Source organism: Gracilinanus agilis, chromosome 5 (genome assembly GCF_016433145.1).
Source record: "Gracilinanus agilis isolate LMUSP501 chromosome 5, AgileGrace, whole genome shotgun sequence".
In the NCBI taxonomy this organism is placed as follows: Eukaryota; Metazoa; Chordata; class Mammalia; order Didelphimorphia; family Didelphidae; genus Gracilinanus; species Gracilinanus agilis.
This window is the reverse complement of record NC_058134.1, coordinates 88,673,347-88,690,912: the sequence shown is the minus strand read 5'-3', so window position 1 is coordinate 88,690,912 and position 17,566 is coordinate 88,673,347. Positions and strand designations below refer to the sequence as shown.

General features: G+C 35.5%; 1 protein-coding gene across 1 annotated transcript in view; it reads right to left on the bottom strand.

Moving 5' to 3' along the window:
• Positions 1–438: 438 nt before the first annotated feature.
• The window catches only part of PTPRN2 (protein tyrosine phosphatase receptor type N2), a 1,449,868-nt gene continuing 1,432,740 nt past the window's right edge, over positions 439–17,566 (bottom strand). The window contains exons 22-23 of the mRNA XM_044678956.1: positions 12,556–12,629; positions 439–510 (exon numbers count right to left, since the gene is read on the bottom strand). Coding sequence (XP_044534891.1) covers positions 439–510; positions 12,556–12,629 — 146 coding nt within the window. The remainder of the gene's footprint in view (positions 511–12,555; positions 12,630–17,566) is intronic.

Genomic DNA, 17,566 nt, shown 5'->3' with positions numbered 1-17,566 from the left:
AAACCTGTGAGTTTTGTATTTAAGACCCTATCAGTCTTCCCTTGAAAAGTCAGAGACGAAAACTAATCAGTCCTTTCTAAGAGCATAAGAATATGCTAATTAATGAACCATTAATATTACATTATTTGAAATTAATGTATGTGAAATGTGTGCTTTCAGGAAATGAAAATTTTTTTCATGAAAGTGAAAATGAATAGATAAACTATCCCGCCCCCCCCCTTCCAACACTGGATGTTTCTATATTTTTTTATTTAAACAAAAATACACATTTTAACTGCTAAATTGTATCATCTATAGGCATTTTGAAGACCCTATGACTATGTGTTTACAATAGAAGACACAATTAAGGTCAAGTCATGGTTTCCAACAACATTCACAGGGATGAAGGATGAGGAGATGAGGGATGAGTCTTCAGAGAGATTCAAGGAATTGGGTTGCTCACTGGGGGAGTGCCTTTAGTATTGCATTTACTTCCTCTGCCACGGCTGTCAAGGCAAACTCAAACTGCTCCTGTGGACATTTAGGAGGAAAGAAAAAAGAAAAAGTGAATGAACAAGTATTGCTTTCTTCTTCCTCCCCTGCCCTCCATTTGATATTCTGTATTGTTTTATTTTTTATTTAATTAAAAAAAACCCTCCTTTTCCTCTTCAAATTAATATTGCATATTGGTTCCAAGGCAGAAGAGTGGAAGAGGGGAGGCAATTGGTGGGGGTTAAGTGACTTTGGGTCACATGGCTCGGAAGGTCCGGGGCCACATTTGAACCCAGGACCTCTCATCTCTAGGTCTGGATCTCAATTCACTGAGTCACCTCGCTGTCCCCTTCTCTATCGTTTTATAGAAAGAAATTGTTTAGGCAAAATAAGACGATCCAGGTCATATCACATATTCTAGTATTCCAGTGGAAGGGAACAAAATGAACTTCAGTTTGTTAATGCAACAGATACAAAGACACAAACTTGACATTGAATCTAATGTTAAGCAGAGTATGGTGTACGTGAAAGCCTCATTTTTTATTATGAGGAGGGAACACTGCCAATAGAAACCAGCACATTCAAGGAAGCTATTTTCAGCAAGGCTTGGAGGAAAGGTGGTTGTGCTCTGGTTTCCATGATATAAAGATAGAAAACAGTTAACCAGTCCTGACTGACATGGGTTAATTGGGCTAGTGCTTAAAATAGACATCTTTAGCTTTGCGTTACCATCTCCAGATCATAGCAAGCCGGGTGATGTTTTGAAAGCTCAGAATTATAAATTATTCCTGGGTTTTTCTCTCCTTAAAAAGTAATGTACAGAGTGAAGAAGAGCAATGTTGTAATCGCTTCTCAAATCAACATTTATCTCAATACAACCCACAATTTTGTTTAAATTGCCAAGAAGCTTACCTCATCAACAGTGTTTTTCTTATTAAAGCGATGTGTGTGAGTGTGAATGTACATAGAGAAGAAAAAAGTGGATAGAGGGAAGGAAGGAGAAGGGGGCGGCAGGAAAGAGTCATCCAGATAGAGAGATGACAGACTGTCAGTGTAGTGTAATAGAAAAAGCACTAGATTTTATATATGAAGAGTCCTGACTTTAAGTATTGGTTGTGATGTGATGCTAGCTGTGTAGTCTCAGTTAAGTCATTAACCTCCTTGGTTTCTTGTGAAGAAAACATCTTGTAAACCATAAAGTGCTATAAAAACCTCAGTAACTCTGAGGAAACGAGAATTTAGATATCTATAACTTCTCAAAAGAAGAATCCATTGTGGAGGGAGGGGGGAACCTGAATAGAAGTAGTAGGCACTTAAATTTGAAAATTTATCATCCATTTCATAGATGGCTTATATTTCGAGAAGCCAAATAATAGAATAACCACAGATTTCCATTTGATTCTGATTTCCACTTCAAACTGTCCAGATCGCATTCTCTAGGGACAAAAAAATTCTTAATTGAGCCTATTTTTTCATCATACAAACTCCATGGATCTAAATTTTTCCTTCAAAGGTCAATTTAAAGAATTCTCCAGAATTGTTTTTTGACTAAGGGCAAAAAAGAGAGTGTTTTATTTAATATCATTCTTTAGGAGATATCACAAAAAAGATGCACAATACATACTCAAAAATGCCTTTTGTTAATACAGTTATATGTTTATGATGATTCCAGAAAATATAAAATACAGCTAACTTAGAATGCATTCAACTTTCTCTAAAGTTAGCTATGAAGTAGAGTTGAATAGGTGGAAAATTCCAGGCATTAGGGAAAGCCAGTGAACATAGACAGTGTTGGAGTGTCCAGTGTGAAGATCAACAAAGAGTATGTGAGGTGAGTAGGGTTAAGAAGATTGAAGAGGTAGGAAGGGCCCTGGTTATAAATGGTTTTAAAAGACAAATAGAATTTTAAATTATATCTTAGAGATGAAAAGGAATTTAGGGAGTTTTTTTTATAAGACTCATATTTTAGGAAGATCAACTTGACAACCAAGTATAGGATGGATTGAAGTGGTGAGAGACATCAATTAGGGAGACCAACCAGAAAGTCACTGTCATAGTCTAGGCATGAGGTGATGAGATCCTGCATCAGAGTGGTGACAGTTGACAGTGGAGAAAAGGGGGCATTTATAAGAAATGTCAGGAAGATGGAATAGACATGACTTGGAAACAGACTGGATTTGGGGTGAGGGAGGGATGAGAGAAAGTTAGGAGTTGAGGATAACATCTAGGCTATGAGCTTGAGTGGCTAAGAGGATGATGATAACCTCAATAATGATAGAAAGGTAGGAAGAAGGTTTTCAGGGGAAAGATAATAATTTCAGTTCTGGATATGTTGAATTTAAGATGTATTTGAGACATCTAAGATTTCTAATAAACAACTCTAGATTTTGGTACTGGAGGTCAAGAATGAAGTTAAGATTGCCTTGGTAGATCTGAGAAACATCAGATTTACTCTTATCTCATCAGGAGAGCTGATGAGATCATTAAGTAAATTTAATAATGGAAAAATAGAAAAGGGACACGAGGAACTTTGGAGGACACTCATCACTTGTGGGAATGACTGAGATGAAGATTCAGCAAATGTACCTGAATAGTAGTCAAACAAGAAGAGAAAGAACTAGGAAATAACAATGACATGAAATCCTAGAGAAGAGAATATCAAGAAAAGGAGAACAATAGTGTCAGAGGTTCCAGAGAAGCGTAGAAGAAAGAGGATTGAGAAAAAGCCATGAGATCTGGTGATTACAAGATCACTGGCAACACTGGATAAAGTAGTTTCAGATGAATGTATAAGTTGGAAGCCATACTTCAGAGAATTAAGAAGAAAGTGAGAGCAAAGGAAGAGGAGAGGGGAGTTCATTTTAGGCATGGGAAACAAGAGTGTGCAAAGGCATCAGTTGAGTGGAAGAGTGACACAGTGAGATTAGATTTAAGGAAAATCACTGTCACAGGATTGTGTAGAATGAACTGGAAGTGAGAGACTTGAAGGAAGAATACCAATTAGGAGGTTGTTGCAATAATCTTGGGAGAAGGGCTGAAGGTTTGAATTATACTGTTGGCTGTGGGAGTAGAAAGGCAGAGAAATAACAGATGATCCAGAGACAGAAATGGCATATTTTGATAAATGATCAGATATGTGAGAGAAGGAAAGTGAGGAGTTGAGGAAAATGACAAAGTTACAAACCAGGGAAACTGGAAAAGTGGTGACACAAATAGGGAAATTTGGAAGAGGGCAGGGTGTAGGGAGAAAGGTAATGAATTGTCTTTCAGATACACTGAATTTGATGTCCCTTAGATACCAAGTTTGATATGTCTCATAGGAAAGTGTTGAAGAAAGAATGAGATAGAAAAATGGGATTAGATATATAAACCTGGCATGACTCCCTATCATCTAGAAGATAATTAAACCCATGGGAGCTGATGAGATCAGTCAGAGATGAAGAAAAAGAAGAGTAGCCAGAACAGAAACCTTGGTGAATACTCACCGTTAGGGAATATGATATGAATGACGAAGTGCAAATGAGACTGAAAAGAAGCAATCAGACAGGTAGGTAGGAGGATAACCAGGAAGAGTTGTGTCATAAAAGTCCATGAAAGAGAAAGCCTTCAGGAGGGAGTAACAGTGTCAAATGAAGGAGAATGTAATAGGCTTCTTCTTGGATGGGACATTTTCTCTTGAATTGGGGCAGTGAACAAGAAAAAGATTTTGGCAGAGGTCTACTTTCTAAGAGTTATCAACTATTTTCAGCAAGTTTAGGAATAAAGGCCAATTGGGCATGTGAATTAGATGATTAAGTTCCAGGATTTGAAATATTTTTTGCAATGGGAATTTATTTTTAAGAAAGCACTGAATAGGAAGTGTGTATAGATAAAGTCTAATTAAAGAACAAAACATGGTCTTGGAAGAATGACAAAATGTCATCCTGACTCAAACCTGGATCAAATCCAATTTTAGAAGAACAAGAGGTCATCTGGATGGAAAAGATTTGAGGCCACCTGGTTTTTATAATGTCTGAACATGGAAAGGATCTGAAAATCAGCCAAGAATTTGATTAGTTGCCAATTGAGTAGGAAATTGGGAAATGGGTTGATATTTTCTACACAAAAATATCAAGAAAGTGTGAATTGAAATTAAATTTGAGATCCATTATTTTTGGAAAGGTTTCCTACATTTAATTTTTGGTTACATATACACAGGGAGACAATTTGCAGATGTTTGGCTGATCTACACCAAAAATCAGTGGGTCAAAAACTGTAGTATATAGCAGAATGGGAATGAAGAAAGAGAAGAAGGAAATATTTCCAGTTCATTTATTCCAGTTCAAAACAGGAGAGGATTCAATTTCAATAGACATTTTTAGCCGAGATTAAAACACTTTAGTTACACTACAATCTTCTTTCCCAATAAATTAATAGGAAAAAAAAGACTAAATGAAAATCTAGAGCAATATTTGATGGTTTATCTTGCATTGATTTTGTGCATATTTGTTCACACACATATTGCATGTATTTGCAGATATATGTAATTTCCTCCAATACAATATAAGCTTTTAAGGGATAATTTCATTTTTATTTTTCTATTCCAGGCACCTAGAACATCACCTGGCACATAGTAAATGCTTAATAAATGCTTGTCAATTGATTCACATAACTATTTCCTGGTATAATACTAGGTATTAGCACATGTCAGCTTTCATGTTAAAATGTTTTCAATAGGGTTCTGCTGAGAGGAATTGAAGATGTCATGGAGGTGTCTATGCCCATTTCTTCATTTTGGAAGGAGCAACATCTCCTCTCCTTGCAAAGTTCAGTAAATGACTTCTTCCTTTAAGGCAATGAAGTAGTTTCTTCTCTTCTTCAGGAAAATAAGGCAGAACATTCCATCTGGTCCTTCTTGGCTTTCAGTAGTCAAAAACTAATCTCTGATGTCTGTTGCAGATAGATTCTAGGTATCTGTGTCCATAGTTGGGAACATAGGGAGATGGCTAGAGTAATTGGGGAAGGAACAACCCTAAATTTCTTGGAATAGGCAAGGATGCAGGACAGGATCAGAAAATTTAAGGTTGAACACTGGAGATGACAGGAAGCATCTAATAAAGACTATTTGGGGAATTTAGATGAATTGGGAGAAATGTAGGTGAAGGTAAGAGATGTGAAAGAAGAATGCAGACAGAATAGAAAATGATGAAGGAATTGTGATGAAGTAAGCATCATATATATATATATATATATGTATGTGTGTGTGTGTGTGTGTCCTTTTCTTCCCGAGAGTTTTAAAAAATGTTTTTTGTTTACATGATACACCATAAGAAGAAACAGAACATGATGTCTTGGCCATGGAGCCAGGTGATTTGAATTTCTTAGTGATGAGAAAATAATAAAAAGAAAAGATTAGTTCTATCTAACATTTCCAAAGGAAATAAGTAAAGGGCTCCAATTAAAAATGGTCACTTTTGGGTACAGCTGGGTAGTTCAGTGGATTGAGAGCCAGGCCTAGAGACAGGAGTTCCTAGGTTCAAATCTGGCCTCAGACACTTCCTAGCTGTGTGACCCTGGGCAAGTCACTTAACTCCCATTGCCTAACTCTTATCACTCTTCTGCCTGGGAGCCAATACATAGTATTGATTCTAAGGTGGAAGGTAAGGGTTTAAAAAAATGGTCACTTTCACAGAGATACACTAAAGGGGAAGGAAGGGAACTATCTGTTGATAAGGTATACATCTTGAAGAAGAGGTACATTTATCTTTTGATGCATGTTATTTTAACTATATCCTGTGATTTTTTTTCTCTCCTTCCTAAAAATAAAACCTTTACTGTGAATTTTAGAAATTTAGTACAGCTGAAAATGGAAGGACAATTTCATGGACTGCCTTGTGACATCTCTTGCATATCATTATATTGTTCTTTAAGTTTTTGTGTGTCTATATGTTGTCTCCCTAACCAGACTGTAAATTCTTTGAGGGCTGGGACTGTATAGTATACTGTATACACTTCTTTTATGTATCTCATGGCATATGGCAAAATTTATTATACATAGCAGGTTCTTAAGGAGTTCTTATGGATCTATTAAACTATATACATATAGAAGCAAAGCAATTTCCCTTATAAAAATAGATATAATTATAATGAAATAATAACAAATATTGTGTCACAGTGCTCTTCTTCAGGGCCTTACTGTGTTATGGAGGGGACTCTGGATTCTTAAAGACTCCATTAATGGGATGTAAGAGCTAGCAATTTCCATCAAGCAAACAAAGGTTTTGAATACAGTCCTGGTGATGGTCCAAATGCCTGTTGTCCGAGATGCTACTCAGCTAAATTCAAACAGGATCATGAAACAATAAAAAAACAAATGTTGAACACTTTCTATATGCCTGACACTGCTAGGCACTAAAGATACAAATTCAAAAGTGATGCAGGGTATTCCCCCAAGAAGATTGCATTCCACTGGGGGTGGGGGGAGGTGGTACAGTATATTCAAAGGCAGTAAAAGGAGCTCTCTCTCTCTCTCTCTCTCTCTCTCTCTCTCTCTCTCTCTCATTCACTTATCATTTTTGAATTTGCATGTGTACGTACATATGTGGATATGTATATATATTTACATATATAAAGTGATTTGCAGGGAGGAGTAGCTAGGAGAATCACGAGAGATCTCTTGAAGAATACAAAACTTGATCTGAGCCCTAAATGAAGCTAGGCTTTCCAAGAGATGAAGCTGAAGAGGAAGAACAGTTCAGGCTTGGGAGATGCAATGTTATGTCTAGGAGACCACAAGGAAACCAGTTTGATGGGAATGTAGCGTGTGTGTAAAGGGGAGTATGAGTATAATCAGGCTAGAAATATGAACTAGAATCAGACTGTAAAGAATTTTAAGTAGAAGACAGAAGAATTCCTATTTTATCCTAGAGGCATTTGGGCCAGATTTATGCTTTAGGGATATTAACTTGTCACCTGCTTGGAGGGAGAGGAGAAAGTTTACAATAGTCCCAAAGAAACCTGTGCACAATGGGTGGGCCATGGATAATGATCCTGCAAAACAGACTGAGAAAGATAAAAAAGAAAAGTAGAAGAGAATCATGAAGGTCAAAACAAAACAAAAAACAAAAGAAAGAGTATCCAGAGGGAGGGAGTAGTCAATAATATCAAATATTGCAGGGAGCTCAAGAAGGCTAAGGGCTGAGAAAAGACCATTGGATTTAGAAAAAAGTGATTGCTAGAAATGTGGGAAAAGAAATTTTTGTGGAGTAGTGTGGAGAGAAGCCAAATTGCAAAGGGAAGAAAAGTCAGGAAGAGGTGAGAAAATGGAAGCAATCTAGTCTAGATAGCTTTTTAAAGAGGTTGTTAGTGTTAGTGTTAGTGAAAAGAGATTTAATATGATAGTTCTAAGGGCAAGTGAATTTTATTTTTAAGGATGAGTTCAGGGAATCTTTGTTGGTAGGAGAAAGGAGTCAGAAAAGGAGTAAAAGGGGGGGGGAGGGATAATTGAAAAGACAAACAGAGGAGATAAGAGAGAATGGAATACAAAAAGTGCCACCTTCCAATTTGACTTAAATTTCTGGTTTATAGTCCATACCAAATTGCTTATTTAGTTCTTTTTTTTTTTGTAGTTAGTTGTGATTTGTTTAAATATATTTAAATAAACTAAGAATAACTCTCTCTGACCCATGTGATGGGTTAGAACTTAGAATAATACCCTAATTTGCCCAAACAATTCAAAGTAATTAAAAATAATTCACCTTGGAAGAGAAAGTTCAGATTTCATGGGATTAGGTAGGGAAAGGAATCATAAACTAAAATGTAGTAGTGATTTTCTTGGGCTTACAATACTTTTGTCCCCTTTCATCCCAGTACCTGAATTTACAGTATTTTTGAAACAGGCAAATCTCAATCACCTAAGCCCTGTTATTAATAATTCAAGCACCGTATATAATAAAGTCTTTGTCTCCCAAGAAAATTAGAGAATAGGAAAATTTATCATATTGAAGAATTAGAACACAGTTAAACACAATCTAAAAAAATACACTGAACATGGTGCCATCTTTCTTTGATAATTTAGAGAGAACTTGAGGCCTGTACAGTACCTCAGGGCCATCTTCTTGAACATCAATGATTACTGTACTACAGATAGGGAGAAGTACCATTTCATAGTGAATGCTGGATAATGTGATGCTGAATAGTGAAGAACTTACTATTTCTGCCTTTGGAATGTATTGTATGATTTTATCTTTATTATTATTTATTAATCTGTTTTTTTGGCTATATCAAAATCCCCAGATATCTCCTTTCCTCTCCTCCCCATCCCAGAGAAAGCATTATTTGGCAAAAAAATTTATAAACCATGTCTTTTGTGTTTCTATTTATCAGCCCTTTCTCTGGAGGTAGATATTCACAAGTTATTTTTTCAAATATTAGTTCTGTGGCTGTATTTTATTTTTCACTTTTTCATGTAGGTTTTTAAAAAATTGACCTGCTCATCATTTCTTACAATGTAGTAGTATTCCATCACACTCAGATGCCACAACTTATTCAGTCCTTCCCCAGTTGATGGATATCTCAATTTCTAGTTCTTTGCCACCACAAAGAGAATCGCTATAACAATTTTAGAACATATAGGTTCTTTTCCTTTTCCCCTGATCTCCTTGAGAAACAGAACCAACAGCGGTATTGCTGAGTCTAAGGATAGGCATGGTTTTATAACTTTCTGGGCATAATTCCAGATTGCTCTCCAAAATGGTTAAATCAGTTCACGGTTCCACCAACACTATCAGTGTTCCCATTTTCTACAACCCCTGCAAATATTTTGTTTTGCAGAAAATATGTCTTCCTAATGTTGATACAAAAATTAGTTTTCCTTGGGCATGCACCAATTGAAGTGGAAGGTGGAGGAAGTATGGGAATTGGCCTTTGGTGAAGGGGAGAGAAAGACATCAATTGAGGCTTTAAAATTTTCTGTGGATACTTCACGTAGGAGCTTTGGATACAGATAATTAAGAGTTGTTCCCATGAGAAAATTAGACTCATTATTTGCAATAATAAAAAAGTCACTATCTTGCCAGTAATAGCTTTTTTTTTTTTTGGTGTGGGTGGGGGAGGTCAGAGTGGAGATGAATAGCAGAGCTTTTGCAACACTACTATTTAGTTAATCCTCAAAATATGTTCCATGTAGACAAGGATTGGTAACAGGTCTGCTTGCTCAAGGTCACATAGTGAGAGGTCAGATCTGAAATCCAGGTTACTCGGTTGAACAACAATCTAAGAAGCTCTTTCTTTCATTTGGATTTGGAGTAAAAAGTATCCTCAGGATACTATGTTTTCCTTAGGATACTATGTTCTTTTTACTGCAAGAAATAAGTCTTCATAATGAAAACATTTTCATGACACACTCATTCTTTGCTAGTAAAACAAATTTTTTGGAAAGCAATATGGAAGTTTTCAGTTAAAATGATAAATTAAAAAATTGTAAAAATGATGAAAACAATCAAAACTTTTGACCTAAGAATCCTACTTTTGAGAAATGGGAAAAAATACCATTAAAATTGCTAACAGCTTCATGTTACTACAAACCACTCCCAACAATAATGACAACAACACTAGAAATAATCTAAATATCCTACATAAGAGACTGAGTTAGTTATGGTATATTAATGTAATATAATACTATAATACTAAGACCACCAACTAGAATAAACTTGAAAATACCTGTACAGATCTTGATGAAATAATGCAAAGTGAGAAAAGCAGAACTAGAAGAATGGAGCTCTTAAGAGGACTTAACAGTAAAGATAAGTGAAACTTAATGGACAAATAGTCCTTATGAGATCTTATGGGTAATGATAGAAAAAACCTAAAATAATTGTTAGCATTTATACTGTCTTTCAAGGTTTACAAAATGTTTATGTACCATGTCTCATTTGATCATCTCAAGAACCTTCTGAGGTAGGTGCTATTTTTAGTTCCATTTTACAGATGAGGAAACTGAAGCACAGAGAAATTAAATGACTTATTCAGGGAAAAACAACTAGTAAGAATGTGAGGCAAGATTTGAACTAAGGTATTCACGATTCCAAGCCATTGCTTTATACATTTCGTGACCTATTTAGCTCTAGTTAATAGCAAAATTGGTATATTTAATGTATCAAAATTGAGTTTAACTTTAAATTATTAAAGTTATGATACTCTGAGCACTGAAATAGACAAAGGGTAAATTAAGTGTAAATAGTTACTAACCACATTCAGTTAATTATAATAATATTAAATATTAAATGTTAATAACACATTTAATAGAAAAAGAAAACCTGGAATTTAGATTCAACAAACACGTTATTTCTTATTTCTAGTAGGCTTTAGTGTATTAAAGGAGAATTAAAAGTAATGAAGTAGAAAGAGCACTGGATTTGGAAGTTTGTTCCACTAAGGTTATATATATCATATGCTGTGTGTCTGTGCAGGGGTTAAATTGCATAAAAACCCTCTGAATTTTACTTTTCTCATTTGAAAAATAGCTAATAAAATTATTGACCCTCTCTATTTCAGGGGGTTGTGTAAGGAAAGTGCTTTGGAAACTAAATGGTTCTATCAATGGTAGCTCCATTACAATAATTTCTATTAGTTTTGCAACATTTTAGGGTAATACAGAATTGTAGACATTGTAAAAATACCCATTTTTTATGATGGGAAAAATGAGGCACAGAAGTTAACACATGTTCACAGTCAGAAAATAAATCATTAGGCTATAGAAATTGAATCTAAGAATCCTGGGTACCTGACTTTATGCGGTTCTCTTTCAATTAGTATGTATTTGTACATGTATGTGAGAGAAAGACAAATACATCAAACCTATGTGTACAAATACATGTCACATATATACAGATGCGTATCTATACATGTAAATTCACATGTCTATGTGAAAGCTTTAAATCCTCTTAGGAATTCAGCAATAGCATCTTTTTTATGGTTTCAAGTCTTCTCTGTAGACACTAATAATTCTAAGTGTCAGAAACATTTTGAGAATGGAAAGAACCATATTTTATGACTGAGGCACGTTTAAGACAGGATATTTGAGAGCATTTTGTGGGGGAGAAGAGTGCTTTATTTTTAGTAGGCTAGAGGAAGGCTTTAGTTTTCTTTCTTTGTTCTCCTGTGTATGGTCCCTGTATAGGACTGGGTGTGTGATACAGAGCATGTCGGGAAATGGAATGAATGCATACTGAGTCCGAGAAATCTTGTAGGTTTTGTTTGTGTATGTATGTTGTTATTATCTTAAGGCCCATGATCCTGATATTAGACTGGTTTGCCATTCGTCTCTTTCTCTTAAAAGTAGAATGTAGTAATAGTAAAAGAAGACATTTATGGAGCACTTTATGCATACTAAAATTTTGTTCTTACTATTTTTATTCTTATTCTCTTATATTTAGGTTCTTGTTGTCTCATACTTGTCAAATGTGGTTAACTGAAAGTTCTCCAAAGGAAACCTTACTAGACTACGTAAAGGTCAGAAATTAGTCTTATTCATACTAGTGTTTAGTTAGTTAAGGTTTTATCATGTTATTATGAGAATAATATTATGTAGCTAACATGTTACTCTCTAGTTGTACAATATATTGTACATAGAATACCTTCTTATATTATACTGTATCATCATATTATACCAGAAGGCATTATTAATATATCACATATATTATATCATATCACATCATATCTTAATGGATCATCAGCCTACATGCTACACTGATACTTATGAAATGTAAAAACATCCAGAAGCCCCAAAACATTGGGTGGGTGCTGTGCAATGATGGAGGAGATGCCTATGTCGATGTGATTTCCAGGTCCACCAAAGTAGCGTAGCATAAGCTAATCAAGACAGATGTTAGAGTTGTTTCCAGAACCAACAACAAACACCTTAAAGAAAGTGGCCTAAATGCCTCTTTTGCCATAAATAAACCTGGGTATGTAGGTAGTCAAAGCAGAGTAATAAACCAGTGACCTAAGGTAAATTAGGGCATAGGCTCTCTCTTCTATCAAGAAAACAACTACATGGAAAGACTTTTAATGTATTGAAAATCCCAGTGGATTTATTGACAGTACCTTTGTCTGGACCATGCCTGGTCTCTGGTCCCTCAAGTGCTCCAGGGTAGCAGCAATATCAATCTCTTTAGCACCTGCAACAAACCACAAATTGGGCTGATTTTAGAGCACAAGATAATCCATGCTGCATCTGTCAATCTCCTGCTATCGGGGTTCCCTTTGGGCTAACAGTCCAATTGAAAATTATTACATTCATCCCTCAGCAGACTTGGCAGGCAGCTGCAATTTCAGTGTTCATATAGAAAAATAAGAGGACAGGGCAGCTTTGATTAGCATTAATTCAAAAACTCTTGGGCAAAAATTGGTATAAAATGCTTGTACAGATACTTACCGATAGTAGAACATATTTACGAGAAGTAAAATTATCCTTATTTATTTAGATAGAAGCCATTTAAAAAGAATAGTTTGAATCATATAAAGCAGTATGTCAAAACTTAAATCAGTCTGGAATTTTTCTACCAAAAGAAAACAAAAGTGTGAGACATACAAATCTTTTAAACTTTAGAATTAGTTTTGGAAAATAGTTTGCCTTGCTTTCCCCTCTGTCTACTAACATTTAAGAAAGAAGATAATGACCACAATTGGATCTACTATATAAAAAAATAATAATACCAAAACATTCCCTAGAGATGATATGTATTTTGTGAAGGATGACCATATTCAGAGAAGTCTTTTTATTAGCATTCACCACTTATACTGTGTTATTTGGAAATTCGTTCAGTCAACACATATTTTATTGTGTGTCAAGTACTGTGGAAAATTGGGGAAAAAAGGAGTAAGAGGTGGATCTTGCTTTCTGTGATCTTACAGTCTTCTAGGGAAGATGAGGCCAGTACACAAAGTAGCGAATAAGTGATACAAAGTCCTACAGGAATCAGAAGAGGAAAAGATTGATTATTTTTTAGCTAGGTGGATCAGGGAAGGCTTCGTGTCTGTTAGGTGGCATGCTGGATGGAGTACTGGACCTGGAGTCAAGAAGACTTGAGTTCAGATCCAGCCTCAGACACTTACTAGCTTCGTGACCCTGGCAAGTCACTTAACATTGGTTTATCTCAGTTTCCTTAACTTTGAAATTAGGGTATTAGCAGCACCTACCTCCCAGGATTGTTGTGAGGGTCAAATGAGATGTGTATAAAGTGCTATGTGAATGCTTATTTCCTCCTTTTCCCTTTAACTCTCCATCACTTGAGCTTGGTTTTAAAGATTAGCTAGGATTTAATAAGGGGAAACTAGTTGAAACAGTAGATAGAGTGTCAGGCTTGGAGTCAGGAAGACCCATCTTCTTGAGTTCAAATATGGCCTCAGATACTTACTAGCTGTTTAATCCTGGGCAAGTCATTTTGTGCTGTTTGCCTCAGTTGCCTCATTTTTGAAATGAGCTAGAAAAGGAAATGCAAATCGTTCTAATATTTTTTGCCAAGAGAATCTTAAATGGGGTCACAGAGTTGGACATGACTGAAATGAGTGAACAATAACCAGGTTTTTTAACAAATGGAGAAGGGCTTTGCAGAGCAGATAGCAGAAAAACATAAATTGCATTCTGGCACTGGAGAATGCTCTTGCTGACACAGGACCATAAAGGAGTAGAGAAAGATAAATCCAGAAAAATCATTTTGTAAACAGGTTACGAAAGACCTTGAATGCAAAACTAAGATTGGATTGGAAGTCAGGAAATTTGGGTTCTAGCTCTATTTATGTCACTAGGAAGCCTTGAACAAGTCACTTAGAATTTCAGAGTTAAACTTGAAATGGACATTGGAGACCATTTAATCCAAGTCTCTCATTTTCTATCTGAGGAAATGGAGATCCAGAGAGATTAAATTACTTCCCCAAGTTCTCTCAGGAGTAAAGGACTGGCCTAGAATTTGAACTCATGTCCTCTGCCTCCTTATCCTGTATTTTTCCACTTTCCTAGAATTCCTTAATTTCTCTGTACTTCATCTTCATCTTCTTCCCATTAAAAAAGTTCTTTAATGCTCTAAACATCTATTAAGATAAAAATAAACATCTCTACGATACAATGAATTTGACAACAAGGTGCTTTTGAAATTTCATTGGAAGAGAGAAACAACATAATTCAAGTTGTGCATTAGCAGATTAATCTAACCACCTTGTGTGCAATAGATTGATGGAGGCTGGAGACAGAAGGAAGTCTGGAAAGGAGGCTCTGAATGAAGGGAATGGTAGTAGATATGGACATGAGTGATGCTATGGGAGGAAATGACTCCTCACTAGATATGTTTGCATGAATAGAAAAACAAACCAATATTAAGTGAAAATAGAGCTCCTTTCTGAATAGAAGAAAACAATGTTTCACGGTTTCCAACTCTTAGACACAAAGAATATGGGTAGTTAGCATGATAAAATGCTGTTATGGTAGGTTAAAATTGAACCTCTCTTAATTTAAATGGTGTGATCCTGTTGTATTTTCCATTTTGAATGATCTCTTCTGGATCCCCTCTAGATTTTCTTGTTCACTTGTTTCAGTCCTGTCTGACTCTTTGTGACCCAATTAGGGGTTTTCTTGCCAAAGATACTAGAGTGGTTTGCCATTTCCTGCTCCAGCACATTTTTACAGATGAGGAACTGAGGCAAATAGGGTTAAGTGACTTTGCCAGAGTCACACAGTTAGTAAGTGTCTGAGGCCAGATCTGGACTCAAAGAGAAATCTTTCTGACTCTAGGCCCAGTTCTCTCTCCACTGCATCATCTTAGCTGTCCTTCTTCTCTAGGTTATTAATATCCAAAAGATCTTTTGTCTTTGAGGAGATCTACTTATTACAAGATATTTGAAACTTCCTAATGGAATCTAATTTGTTACTAAAAGATGCTAAAGCAAAAATAGAGTAAAATGATTTTTGTGGCATTTTAGAAAGTCAAACAAAGCATTCAATAAAAGATCAACCCCAGTAGTAGAATGTTTTATCCCTACTTAAGAAATTTGCCTCCTACTACTAAAATGGCAGCATTATATACTTGGTGCCTATTTAGTGTGATTCTAGTAATAATTACATGAAGAATTAATTCCTTCAGAAAATACACTAGTTTCAAGAGAGATAAGACTCTGATGTTCAAAGAGAGATGTATTGTTTTGGTTCAGCTGTGTGAAATGTTTTGGTTATGGGGCCATGTGCATTCCAAACATTCTAATCAGTGAGCACATAAAACCAAATATCAATAAAACATAATGTTTAGATACCATGCTAAGGAAAACTTCTCATCGGATAAATATTAGCACTATCACAGATTGAATGTTAGGACTGAATCAAGGGCTCATGAGAACTTAAATATGTTAAATGTTTTCCTATTTTACCTTGATAGTAAATATAGTAAGATTATATCAGTGCTCAGTTCTTGAGTATTTTACCTACCTAATTGGCTTTTACTGGAGTAAATTCTGAACATTATTTGATTAACTGAAAACTGAGCAATGTCAGTGATTAAGAAGTAAAAAGCAAATACATTTTCATATGTATATTTCATTTAAAGAAACTGCTGATAAATAATGAAGAAAATCTGAGCTCTAGGAAGAATTACCAGATTAGTCCAATTAGAGATGGCCATTTTCTATTTTGCTTTGCCCACAACTTGGTATTACCATGGATACCTTTTTCCTCCATTTAAGCTTTCTGCTTATTGCTTCTCAGATTCCACATGCCACTGATCTCTCTATCTTCTATGAATTCTCATTATATAGACTATATGAATCTCTACTCTAGAATTCACGCTGAGAGTTTTGAAAGTTTAGTTTATTAGTTTATTATGCATAGTGCATACTTTCTTGACATTATAATGCTTTGTAAGACATGGGTGGCAAGGATCTTAGGCATCATGGTATTTTATCTTTTGACCAGCATAAAAAAGGCCATTAAGAAAAATGTTTGAGATGAGAATTAGGGGAGAAAGGAAAAGTCTATAAAAATGACCTGGCTTGAAATACAGAAATACAACCAGTTTCTTTCTTTTCTTTTTTTTTTAAACCCTTACCTTCTGTCTTGTAGTCAATACTGTGTATTGGCTCCAAGGCAGAAGAGTGGTAAGGGTAGGCAATGGGGGTCAAGTGACTTGCCCAGGGTCACACATCTGGGAAGTGTCTGAGGCCAGATTTGAATCTAGGACCTCCCGTCTCTAGGCCTGGCTCTCAATCCATTGAGCTACCCAGCTGCCCTCTACAACCAGTTTCTTAAAAGTATCTTACAAACTTATTTTCAGAACAGCTTGTCTTTTGTATGTTTTTTCTCTAATTTTGTTCTATATATCCAATTAAGTGAATCCAAAAAGACTGTAAGTTCTTTTATGGTAGGGGTCATTTCTCCCTAGTTTTTGTTGTTTTTTAAACTAAGTCTCATGTTGTATTTGATGAAAATATAAGTTCATTAATCACAAAGACCCTTTTTCCACAATTAAAAAATTGCTCGTGACCCCTAGGATGATAACATCTAGAGCTGGTTAGGAACTCTGAGACCATCTATCTCATTTTACAGATGAAGAAACCAAGGCCCTTTGGGGGGTGAATGACTTGCAGAGTCACTCATATATCATCCATATCTATGACCACTATTCTACCTCTTACATTTTTAAGCTAAGTGTTAGGTAGGTGCCCGCTGATTAATTTTGACTTCTATCCTAAAATCACTCATCCTTGAGAAGGGTTTGATATACTATTTTTATTCTATAATGGTCTTAGATTTTACAACTATCTCTTGCATTACAGAACAAATATTGTTTGGCAAAGTTGTGTATAAGGTGAATTATGTTTTCCCATTAGATTGCGTTTTAAAATCATAGATGTGGAGCATTTTTTTAACACATGCACACACACAGAACAGCAGCAACAACAAAAACAGTAGACAAATACTTTTATTCAGAAAAGGGTTAAAATTGGAATAAACTATTTATTATGCATAATCACCTGATGCTTACTGAGTTCTTGAAACCTTGTCTAAACAATTAATTCTTCCTTTGGGGGATTCTTCAAGCCATCTCACATTTTTGGGCCTCAGTTTTCTAAT